This window comes from Pavona decussata, unplaced genomic scaffold (genome assembly GCF_977016875.1).
Source record: "Pavona decussata unplaced genomic scaffold, jaPavDecu1.1 SCAFFOLD_258, whole genome shotgun sequence".
Classification (NCBI taxonomy): domain Eukaryota; kingdom Metazoa; phylum Cnidaria; class Anthozoa; order Scleractinia; family Agariciidae; genus Pavona; species Pavona decussata.
The window spans coordinates 437,128-449,794 of record NW_028145661.1 but is presented as its reverse complement, the minus strand read 5'-3'; the positions used below and the strand labels follow the sequence as shown (position 1 = coordinate 449,794).

At 37.6% G+C, this 12,667-nt stretch overlaps 1 protein-coding gene across 1 annotated transcript; it reads left to right on the top strand.

The window, feature by feature from the left end:
• Positions 1-3,286: 3,286 nt before the first annotated feature.
• Positions 3,287-10,942, top strand: LOC146456324 (uridylate-specific endoribonuclease B-like). The gene is made up of 6 exons (XM_085093207.1): positions 3,287-3,778; positions 6,460-6,650; positions 7,797-7,957; positions 9,076-9,178; positions 9,531-9,661; positions 10,525-10,942. The coding sequence occupies exons 1-6, from the start codon at positions 3,729-3,731 to the stop codon at positions 10,747-10,749; spliced, it is 861 nt and encodes a 286-aa protein (XP_084949333.1). The 5' UTR covers positions 3,287-3,728; the 3' UTR covers positions 10,750-10,942.
• Positions 10,943-12,667: the final 1,725 nt, after the last annotated feature.

The following is a 12,667-nucleotide window of genomic DNA, read 5'->3' as shown; positions in this document are numbered from 1 at the left end:
TAAAATGGTAACCTGCTGAGTGTTGGTGTCATCATCAGTAGAGGTGTCGCATTAGGGACTTGATTGATTCACTGATTTTCATATGACATATTTTCATATTATAATTTTCAATTTCAACAGTCTTCAAATAGTCTTTGAAAATCGTCTAAGTATTGAGAGAGTAAATTATCTCTTACACAGTTTTCATGGTAACATTAATTTTTTGAGATCTTAATTCGATCCTTTGGGAAGTACCTGTAGCTCAAATAATTCTCTTTCTTCACTTCAACTTTTCTATTGATATTTTTGATAAATTTTACACAAAAATGTTGTTCTCCTCAAATGGCGAAAATTGCTAATCCAAGTGGTATGGGAAAGAAAAAATTCGTTAATAAGAACAAAGGCCAGTATACTGGTAAAAGAAAAGAACAAGAACTGAAACGGAACAAAAGGTTATGTCATCATGGTTGCAGTTTGCAATCTATAATAAGAAATAAGGGATGGATAAAGATATTTGTGTTCGCTCTTTTTGAATCTCCATGTTAAGCAGCTCCTGAATTTGTTTTGTTTTTTGTTTGGTTGTTTTTGTTTTTGTATTTTGATGGGCGACTTCGTTGTTTCCCTATTATCTCATGATCAGATTTTGTCATTTGCAAACGCTGCAAAACAGTTTATGATACAACACCGTCCATGAAAATCCTTTAGTAAACAATATCAGATCTGTAAATATAGGTCTCTGCCCCTTCAACGCAGCGCCATTCATCGGAGATTTCATAAGGTATCAATAACTCCTTTTAATCGAATCAATGAGACAAAACTGAATGCGCTCCTTCCAAGCAGAAAAACAAACAGCAGTCACCATTTTACTTAAATCAATGATAATCGCGGATTATGTAGCAATCAAATCTACAAGTGAAATAAAACCCTGGAAATATCTAAAACGATTTTGAAAATCGACACTAGATTTGGGAAGGTTTGAAATGTTCTAGCTTGGGTGACTTTGAAGAAACAATGGTCAGTCGATAATAAACCAATTTGACCTGTTCTTTGAAATACATTACCGGGATCTTCAGACTTGACTACGAGTACGAGATTGACCAGGAGTACCTTTTCAAATCTAGTTTTCCTGGCTTAGGTAACCGCTTGTCACACCAATCTTGTTTCTAGGGTCTCCTTATCTACCGGTAAACAAATGGAGGGAAAGGGTTGTGACTGATTTGAAATTTGAAAAGTCGCACTCGTACTCACTCTCATAAAGTCGCACTCTGATTTGAAGGACCCTATTTTTATCATGAATATCATATCAAAGAGGAGTAAAAATACCACAGAAACGCTATCATTAGGAAATAGATCAGTAACAGACTGATTTTACAGTTGTGTTTAAGAGCTTATGTTGAACTGGAACTACATGTCTGTTTCATGTTTCGATCCAAATATAAGCATTAAAAAAAAACTATAATAAATGGACCCCACAGTTACATACGCCACTTTTAAGCACTTGCGTCTTGAACTGGATTCAAACCCAGTGACCTATCGGTATCGCAGAGATAGGGGTTCCAATCCCGTTCAAGTCTGATTCTTTTTTTTTTTTTTTTTGTCACTTTCTTTTCTTCCCTTGTTCTTAAGTTTCGTACATAACTGCGGTGTAGATTCACTTACTCATTGTTTTGGCCTCTGCTCAAACGTATCAATCCCCTCTTTTAGCTTTCAAAATTTAAAATGTTGCAAAATCACAATGGTTTTGAAATATGACATTTCAATTGAACAAAAGCATCTGGTAACGAAGGAGGGAAATACTAATTAATAACTAATGAGGGCAAGGTTTTCGGAAGGTTTGTCTTATATATATAGCATGGTCATTTAACACCTGTTAACAAAGTCTTAACAAAGCCTTTTGAATTTGTTCCGCTTTACTTGATACTACTTTTCACATTACCTCATCTTTTTTTTTAATTGACCTACTACTTCACTAAAATAAAAAAGCAACAACAACAACTACAACTAACTACACTAACTACTTAAATTTTACTTTACCACTACAACAAAAATTAGTACTACGTCTCATACATATTATTTTTATAGCATAACCTCATTTTTAACATTCAAAATAAATCTGATTTCTATCCAGCTTTGATTTTTCAAATATATTTCTTTGTTACACTTGATTTCAGTTTTAGACTAATGTTTTGCCGTCGTTTTTTCTTCAGGGCACTAAATTTTCCCCAAGCTTTTCATTTCAATAATTGAAGTTCCAAAACATAGTTACCAATGAACCTTTCGTGCGTCGTTGGAACCTACTCTATGGAATTGCATTACTTTATAAACGAGAAATCCAAGTCCCACTCAAGGTTAATGCATCTCAGTAACCTAAAAAAAATGACCCTAGACAAAACAGTGGTAAAATATTCAAACAATAAACCAATAGCACGAGAAGGCGACGTTCTGGAAAGACACGAAAATGTGACACCTCAAATGTGATATGGTAAAATGGTGACCTGCTGAGTGTTGGAAACATCCTCAGTAGTGGTGTCGCATTAGGGACTTGATTGATTTACTGATTTTCATATTACATATTTTCATATTATAATTTTCAATTTCAACAGTCTTCAAATAGTCTTTGAAAATCCTCTAAGTATTGAGAGAGTCAATTATCTCTTAAACAGTTTTCATGGTAACATTAATTCTTTGAGATCTTAATTCGATCCTTTGGGAAGTACCTGCAGCTCAAATAATTCTCTTTCTTCACTTCAACTTTTCTATTGATATTTTTGATAAATTTTACACAAAAATGTTGTTCTCCTCAAATGGCGAAAATTGCGAATTCAAGTGGTATGGGAAAGAAAAAAATTTGTTAATGAGAAAAAAGAAACCAGTATACTGGTGAAAGAAAAGAACAAGAACTGAAACGGAACAAAAGGTTATGTCGTCCTGTTTGTAGTTTGCAATTTATAATAAGAAATAGGGGATGGATAAAGGAAGATATTTGTGTTCGTTCTTTTTGAATCTCCATGTTAAGCAGCTCCTGAATTCGTTTTGTTTTTTGTTTGGTTGTTTTTGTTTTTGTATTTTGATGGGCGACTTCGTTGTTTCCCTATCATGATCACATTTTGTCATCGGCGATAACCATGACAACAATGATAAAGACGCCTGGAAAAATTTACAATTTCAAATTTTTGAGGTTTTGTTTGGTTTGTTACCGATACGCTTAACGACTGCCGATACTTCCAGAAAGCCAAGTTAGTTCGTGCAGTTAGCGTAGTTAGTTGTTTTAAGTGTTGTAAGAAAAGTCGTAAAATATTCAAACAATAAACCAATAACGCGAGAAGGCGACGTTTTGGAAAGAGGCGAAAACATGACACCTCAATGTGATGGTAAAATGATGACCTGCTGAGTATTGGTGTCATCCTCAGGACTGGTGTCGCATTAGGGACTTGACTGATTCACTGATTTTCATATTTCAAGTTAACGTCAAGACGAAGGGAAAACACCTTGATCGTAGGTTGGCTCCTTCTAACAATTAATTTTGACGTCTTGGAGTTGCCTATGCAGTATTAAGTCTCGGTTTTAAGTGGCAAAAAATTCTAACAATGTACTCTACGTTAGAGCCCTTATCTTTCCCATAAATTGTAATTAATATTAATTACCTAGGATGAGCAAATATATTTAGCCACCACAACGTGAAGCCACGGTTTAGTTGACCACAGCAACAGTCCATATCGGTGTTATACTCACATCAGTAAGAAGCTAACATGACTGCAGTCAACATCTTTTTCATCTTGGCTCTCATTACAACCACCAGGTAATTAATTCAAAACTTTTATTCTTATTTTTTATTTAGTTACAAAAAGAGGCCTAATTTTAGTCCATTCGACTTTTATTCAATCGGCGACATTTTCTCCGAGATGACTTATTCGCGAAAAAAAAACCATAGATTGTGAGAGAACAAATTTAAACAAGGGATTTTCAATTTCAACAGTTTTCAAATAGTCTTTGAAAATCCCCCGAAGTATTGGGAGAGTAAATTATCTATTGAACTGTTTTCATTGTAGTTGTCTTTGAGATCTTAATTCCTAAATTCGATCCTTTGGGGCGTACCTGTAGCTCAAATAATTCTTTTTTTCAACTTCAACTTTTCTATTGATATTTTTGATAAATTTTACACAAGATTTTTTTCCTCTTAAATGGCGTAAATTGCTAATCCAAGTGGTATGGGAAAGAAAAAATTCGTTAATGAGAAAGACCAGTATACTGGTGAAAGAAAAGGACAAGAACTGAAACGGAACAAAAGGTTATGTCATCATGTTTGTAGTTTGCAATCTATAATAAGAAATAGGGGATGGATAAAGATATATATGTTCGTTCTTTTAAATCTCCATGTTAAGCAAGTCCGGTATTCGTTTTGTTTTTTGTTTGTTTGTTTTTGTTTTTGTATTTTGATGCGCGACTTCGTTGTTTCCCTATTACATCATGATCAGATTTTGTCGTTACTGGATAAAAGTATCAGAGACGATCGGCGATATTAACGATGAAGACGCAAGGAAAATTTCACCATTTCAAACTTTTGAGATTTTGAAAGGCTTGTTACCGATCGGCTTAACGACTTCCGATACCTCCCAACAGCCAACATTTGTGTTTTCATGTGTTCGGAAATTATCGCCGACCATCGTATAGAAATCTGGGACGCGTCGGCATTATTGAAAAGATTTATCTTCTGACTATCCCAGATGATCGTAGCCTCCCACTCGCAGTCGTTTTTAGGGGACTCGTATGACCTCCTCCCCACAAACGCCTGCTTACCCAAGCGCCACATTCCTTTCCTATTGTTTTACTCCCCCAAGCACCCTAGCCAATCACCATCCAGGCATTGTCTAATGATAACAAATCAAATTGCTGGTTACAAAAGCCGCTTCCGTTCCCCGCGAGCTTTATACAGTCTTGAGAGATGCGGGAGTTTAGTTGGAATATATATATTTTTTCACTTCTGGAATGGCTGGTCATGGCTGAAACGCCAAAAGTATATATATCGAATGTGAATATAAGCGCTCCTTGTGACACGCTTTGACACCGTTGTTTGCTAGGAGAGTCAAAATCTTCGGGAAAGTGTAATCGATCTTCCCCGCCTGATCGAGTTGACCGTCGGTGAAGATCTCACCTCTTACGGGCGCGGAAACTCTAGAGCAGATTTGTTTGTTTGTACGAAGTGCTACAAGAGACTAACTCGATTCGGGAGAGCAATTAAGAATGTAGAAGGTATCAAGGGGAGATCTGCAGTATTTATCATTAAAAGCCATTTAACGGAAAGTTAAACGACAAAGAGCCGATCAATTTGTGGTCCTAGTGAAAAATACATGTCTCCTAACAAATTACAACAACAATGCTAGTTTTAACTGCAAAATCTTTAACCGACATATCGGGTAATATTTCGGTCTCCTACACACCGGCAAGGTCGACAATATTGAAGGCAAAGCTTGATAAATAAGCGACTTTGCGTAACCAGTCGGCAAATTGACGAAAATATCGCTATTTCCCCTCACAAATTCTTTGATTGCAGTCAATTGATAGGCATTTAAATGAGAAATTTTGAATGCAGGGCACACGGTGCTCAAAGCTCACGTAAGCTTGCTACAAGTTCTGTCAGTCCGCCGTGATGTTTTTTACTATTCCCGCGAGAGGCGTTCTGAGGTCAAGGTCAACCTTCCAGATTTTAGAAGGTTCGCTGTTATGGGCTTAGCGGTGGAAAGAAATGTGGCGCTTGGGTGAGCAGGCGTTTGTGGGGAGGAGGTAATACGAGTCCCCTAAAAACGACTGAGTAGGAGGCTAAGATGATAGGGGATGCCTGCGATTTCCTGTCGTCATAAGTCGTTGAAATCTGGAACAGTCGAGAAACAGCGAGATTCCCGATCGTCTGGGATTTTCCCGACATATGAAAACCAAACTTAATCTTGATTCGAATCTGGAGAATGAAGACTTTTGTATTTTTACCTCATTGTAATTCATGACTAGAGTCGGAGTGCGCGCGATGTTTTATGTAAGATTGCACCGACGTCCAACGACTAGTTTGTGTTGAACCACGCACTATTCAGAGAGGAATCACGTGGCCACACAGACATCGACCCTCTCCGAGCTTTTTAGTAGAGCGAGTGGCTATGCTCAGGCTGTTTACATGATATTTTCTGTAGTTCATGTAGCTTAAAAGCTAAAACACTTGGAGGAAGGTTTTCTCAAAATTCCGAGTAAGTGAGAGCTTCGAGATAGCATAACTGTCCCGCTTATGCTATTTTATTTTCTTTAGGCATTTCCGACTTGCCTATCATTTTATTCCTTCATTTCCTTTACAACTTATATTTTATATTCACACTTCCTTGCTAACCACAATGTTCAAATTGTAGTATATTAGAAGCTTTACAAAGCGAAGTATCCTCATAGTCTTCTCACAGCTATTAACATGGTTTGTATATGCTTTTCTGTTTATAAACAAAGTGGGATACGAGTTCGTCGTGACTTGGGTGGTGTCTGCCAAGACATGTGGAATGCAGCTGGAAATAACATGATCGTCGGGACGGACTTAAATGTGGACACTTCACCCAACCCTCCGCCAGGACACCAGTTATTTACTTTAACTGCATCAGGCCAGACCAAACTCAGCAGTCAAGTATACGTTCAGTTCAAGGGTAAACTAAATTCTGTTTAATATAATCGTGTGACTCTTTTCGCTTCTCCTAAAAATGGGGTGATGACGATTAACCTCGCCTGACGTGAGGATTACCTCGGATAAATTAATCAAAACCAGCAAAAGACTAAAATGAAATTTTATTACAACTGGACCCATATGTTTTGACTGCATGCTCATGCAGTTGTGGTATGTGTCACACATTTCTGACACATCAAAACGGATTTTACCAGATGTTCTCTCCCGAAGAGTGAGAACATCTGGGTACGAGATTGAGTCTCTTGGATATGGAATGGTAAGTGATGCGAGGTCTCAGTAATAGTTCATAAGAAGAAGGAAAAGAAAAAATTCTGTAAAAACCATGAGTCAAGCAAGGCAGTAAGCTAGCAATGGTGAGTTACTAGTGGTGAGTTAAGACCTGTGAGTTGCAAGATCTTGAAAATTCAAGATCTTGTCCCGCGCAACTCACCATATCATAACTCATTGCCGTAACTCACGAAGGACTCACCAAATTGCCGGTCCCAAATACGGTGGTTTTTTTTTTTTTTTTACTCAGTTGAGTATTTTAACTTGCCACACATTTGCAATGTTACATACAATAAAAATTAAAGGTGATTCATTGTGATTTTTAACATATCTCGCTTGGTCTCAGCCCTTTAACACTAGTCCTAGAAAAATCCTACAACATTAACCTCAAATTATTTGGTGGTGATCAATTATACACTTACTAGAACACATTCAGTTGCTGTGGCAGAATATATAAATGCACTTTACAACACTGTGCAAGGGGCTTCACCAGATTGCTTGATTGTATACTGCCTTACCCCTGCTAACGCCCAGTTCAAATAAATGAACGCCCTTTTTTGCGAATAACTGATGGAGACAATTTTTGCTAGTTTTAAAACGAGACCTCGGTGTCTTAATTGGTGCTGAGCGCACGTTTAATCTAAAAATTAACGTAAGCAAACCACAATATACCCACTTAAAAATCTTAAGACATTTCTTAAGATCAATGACTGACTTCTGTCATGATTTATAATGTTTATCGTTGTTTCGTTTTGTCATATTTACGCTCTTTTTCCTTTTATCAAATATACGACAAATAACAGGGGGGCTAAACTATTATTGCTTTTTTTGTTTGTTAAAGCTCTTCTCGATAACTACGTTTTGGATGAAACAAAGCCAGACCCAACCGACACACAGAAGTCACAAGAGGAAGACAATTTTATCAACACTATCGCTGTCGCAGGGGGACCTATGGATATTGCTTATAAGTACCTTTCGGCAAACCACAAAACCACAGCCGCGGTGAGCTCAAGTAATGAAAATAAATACTTCGGTTAAAAAAAAAATAAATCTCGAAAGGCAGAGCTGTCAAAATCCTGTTGCCACGAAAACATCTTCGCACGTGGACATTGAAACGTCATACCAAATCGTTGTCAGGTAAATTTTAGGATGAATAGTCACCAAGCCTGATGGTGTTTGCTTTAACACAGTCGAAACCGATTTAGTAAAAACCAGTAATTAACTGTGATTGCAAGGACCACCGCGACAAACTAAAAGTACCGTATCCTGTAGGAAAGGATCTAATCAGCAGCAAATTGTAGAACAAATAATCTTAAAAAGAGAGCAAGGCTGATTTCACGGTTAGGGAAAAATGGCGCGCATGTCGTCGCTTAGTAGGGGTTTACCGCCAAATTAGGATAATAAAAATTTTTCAACCGGAAAAGCTTCGTCACCAACAGGTGAAATACATAGAGGTTCTGGTCTAAAATAGGAAGAAGATTGACTAAATTAATAAGAAGCTAAACAACAATATTAAATGAACTGAAAACTGATATTTCAAAAATAGATCTTAAATGGGATATACTTTTGGAGGTTCTCAAGTCTCTGTTTATTCAAATCTTTGAAGTCATGGTAACACGTTCTCTGCTCAAGTCCCCAATTTCATTTTAAAAATGGAAGTCTAAAATCGTTCTTGCCTTGCTACGTGTACCGTACTGTATTGTATGCGTCCGAAATTAAAATAGGGTGTTTCGAAAAAACGTGCATTGAAGACTGTTGCACATAATACAACCTGCTAGTTAAAAAATTTCAACTTTCTCCGCTAATTGTCGCCAAAATACTGATCATTTTAAACGTCGCACTATTCGTCTCAAGAAAAAGCTGTAATGAGGTATCAACTAACAAAAAAAGGGGGAAAATACTAAACTTTCGCCCAGCAATATAAAAATCCAGATATATCATATGCCGGTTACTCGCCAAAACTTTCCCTTTTTCACAGACTGTGACTAGAGCACTGGATAGGTGAGCGGAGGGCATAACTTCGGCTGTCGTTGGGGACTCAATATTTATCTTTGTTGTCCATAACTAAAGTTGCATTATTTACAACTGTAGTCTTTTAAAAAATTGTTATGTTTAAACAGGACTTAAACGACTTTAAGGCAGTGCTGAAGAAGATGTGGTTTTCAAAATATGCCAAAGGAGCGAGCAACCCTACTTACTCCGGATTTGAACATACATTTGTCGGTAAATATATCTTAAACTTATTCTGACGAATTTAAGAATAGTCACTAAAATATGCATTTTGACGTACTTTCTTTCAAGAGCCTCAGGGGTCTGTTAGATAGGGCCGTCAGTCTAGGCGAGAAAGGAAATATGGTTAATGGTTCACATTTAAAATCTAAATTGCATCTGCCTTTAGTGATAATCTCCAGGTTTCCATTGGCTTATACAAACGTTTCCGAGAACGCGCGATATATTTGGATTGTTTTGAACTTTTTTGCCCAGAATAATATTGAAGGGAAAACAGCAGATGTTCTCCCCTCGTTGATTTAGTTCAAAGCAATTTTTAACAGAGAGCCATCGATTGAACCATCAGGTGAAATTGGCTTGCAGCAGCAGAATAAGGTGGTGAAGGGCCTTCACAACTGGTACCAGTTCTACCTCGAACAGTCAGCAGGAAGACTGGGGTACACTCCACCGCCAAATGTAGTCAACACCAGTAAACAGGTAAAACCAGCCTTACGCTTAGTTAAGCTCTTCGTCACATTTTAGTTGCGTAGGGCGCGATTCAACGAAAGAAAATATGTCAAAACTCACAGGAATTAACCCACAACAAGCAAGTGTTAGTGACTATGGTAACTATTGGATGGTGTTTTAGCAGTGAAACTACTCGACTTCGACTTGTGGTTCCAGTAAAGTTTTGAACATTTCATGACGTCATTTTATGGTCTATAAGCTGTCGATTTTTTAATTGGCAGCTCGCTGATTTTCACGTATTGTTCATTGGCAGTATTTTTCCAGGAAGCACCGCAATTTTAAATAACGGTTCTAATGAGAACTTTGGAAGCATTTTCCGCAGTTAACATTAAAATAGCTGTAGGGCTTGAGTCAAGTTTGTTAATTAGGTAGTCGACATGATTGCCCCTGCCAAGGTGCCTGTCAAACGTCACATCCAGCAGTTTTTAATTGATGGCTTCTTCAAGGAAGTTGTCGTTTTACTGCGACAAAGTTCCAAACTAGGATTGTCGGTGTGCTACAGTTTTTTTCCTATGGCAAGGAACAAATCCCGTTTGATAACACTTTATTTAACAAGAAGTTTGCTTGCATGTTTAAGGTTATCCTGCAGGTTGTGTTTGATGTGATCAGTGCTTTGATCACCTACCCACAGTGTTGTATCATCAGTGTATTTACCAACGTTATCAGTCAAAAGGTGTAGGGCTAATCGTTCTTATAGAATGAAAGAAGTTCGTGTAAGGCGCCCTAAAAATGATTAATTCAATTACATTTGCAAACCGTATTTAAATGCCTGTAGTGAGTAGTTGCACAATCCATGCACGGTACTTGCATGATCATTTGGGGTTTCTTTTCAGCCGCCATTTATACTTGTAGCGTTCAACTGGAATGGCGGTAGCAAACCTCCAGGCAGCAGTTTCTACGTGGGTACAAGCCCTGCCTTTGAGATAGCTTTGTATACCGCGTGTTTCTTTGGAGAACCCGGTGACTGCACCTGCAGTATTGGCGGTCAGCAGCTCACGATAAAGACCATTGACTTCAACAATGCTGGAATGGTGCTCACATCCTATCCTACGGCGTAAATGCGGATTAATTCATCAGCTTAACGACATGTTACTCAGATTTTCGATTCATATGTCTTGCTTTTGTTGTTAAATCTACCTCTTTAATCATTGAAACTTCCAAGAAATTAGATTAATGGAACATTTTTCCCAAGTTCTCCCAATCACTCCCAAGTAATTTTCTTTTTACTGAAAACTGAATAAACAAGGAAAATATAACCTGACCAGGGCTGACGATGCTTTGTACTTTGTTTGTTTGTTTTACAATAATTACTGTTATTGTTAGTGTTCTTCCCTTCAAAAATTCAATTCAAGTAACTCTGTTAGTCGAAAAAACTTAAGGCTGGTTTTCACTAGCGACGGAGTCGTAAGCGGAGTCGTAAGAGCGCCTATGACCTAGTGAAAATCAATAATCGGAGTCGTAAGCGGAGTCACAAGCGCGACGGAATTGGAGTCAGAAGAATCAGAACGTTTCCATTTTCCTCCGACTCCGCTTACGACTCCGTCGCTTACGTTCCGGAATCGGAACGCTGTTTTCACTAGATCATAAGCTCTACGCTTCTGATTACGACTCCGACTCCGACTCCGTCGCTAGTGAAAACCAGCCTTTGAGTAGAATGAGATGCTAGAAGTAAAGAGGTAAAGAATAGAGGTAAAAGAACAGAAACTCATTTGTTGAAAGCCGTTCAGTGTCTTTGAATTATCCGTGGCCAACTTAAGAGGGTATCTGTCTCAGCGGTATGAAAACGGCCTACCTGCTAAAAGGAATCCGAAAATGTTAAATATTCAAGTTGATATGATGGAACTTAAACACTACTTATTTATTTTAACCTATCATAAATATGGTTACTTACATGTAGCAAAAGAAAACAAGTTGAGTTATTGATTGCCTATATATGACAGGATTTTCGAGCATAATTTTTCAAGTTTAATTTCAGTCGTTCGCTCGTCGATAAACTGACATACAAACTTTATTGAGGCTCCCTTCAACAGGGCTTTTGAGCCACAATGTTAACTATTACATAATAATTACAATAATTTAATGAAATTCAAGATACGTTCAAAATTGTTTAAAAAATATTCCAAATCATTTCGTATGAAACATATCCTTAAAACGTGTCCGCTTAAAACCATCAATTTCTTTAATGTTCTTAATATTGTCTGCTAGTCCATCCCATTCTCTTGGAGCCCGAAGTTAAATGCCCTTTGTCCATTTGACAATCTACATGGGGGGACCACACTTATGACCACTTTGAATCATGGACTCCTCATTCTATCCCTTCTGGGGAAGAGACGGCGAGGCTTAATATCTTTTAAGACTTTTGGTCCGTATAGGTGGTTTGCATTGCCGCCATGTTGGTGGACAAAACAAAAGAAAATCTGCTCGTATAGTTTTCATAAAAATGAAAGACCCCAAAGGAGAAAAATCTTATTGTTCCTGTCCACCAACATGGCCGCCATGACGTCACATGAACATCATCAATTGCAATGCAATCCATATTAACTTACCCAGTTGAGGTGGAGCAAAATATACGCACTTGTGTTCTGGTCATATAATTACTCCAGGATAGGTTCCTCTGTCTTCTTAAAGACAAAACACGTCCGCAAACACTTTACTTTCACTGTTAATAGGATTAAAGACAGAGGGTGGTTTTCTCCTCGAATGTGGAGTATGATTTGCTTGCTAATCAATGATGTTATGGGCTTAGTACAGTACCTGCACCTTGAAGTGTAGCCAAACATACTATCAATTTCACGACTGGCGTCAATTCCAAAATTGAGTTCATTTAGCGAAGATATCACTGAAACCGAAGAAGTTCTAACTGCTGATAAATTAATAAATGCTGAAATACTATCGCTTCTTTACAGAAACTAGAAAGTATATAACTTCTGAATCTTTGAGATTCATTTTGTGCGCCAATTTATTAGCAACAATTAT

Excerpts from the sequence above, each read along its gene's own strand:
- LOC146456324 (XM_085093207.1), top strand. The coding sequence starts at position 3,729 with ATGACTGCAGTCAACATCTTTTTCATCTTGGCTCTCATTACAACCACC. Across the intron at positions 3,779-6,459 it reads GCTCTCATTACAACCACCAG|TGGGATACGAGTTCGTCGTG; the intron begins GTAATTAATTCA and ends TTATAAACAAAG. Across the intron at positions 9,662-10,524 it reads TAGTCAACACCAGTAAACAG|CCGCCATTTATACTTGTAGC; the intron begins GTAAAACCAGCC and ends GTTTCTTTTCAG.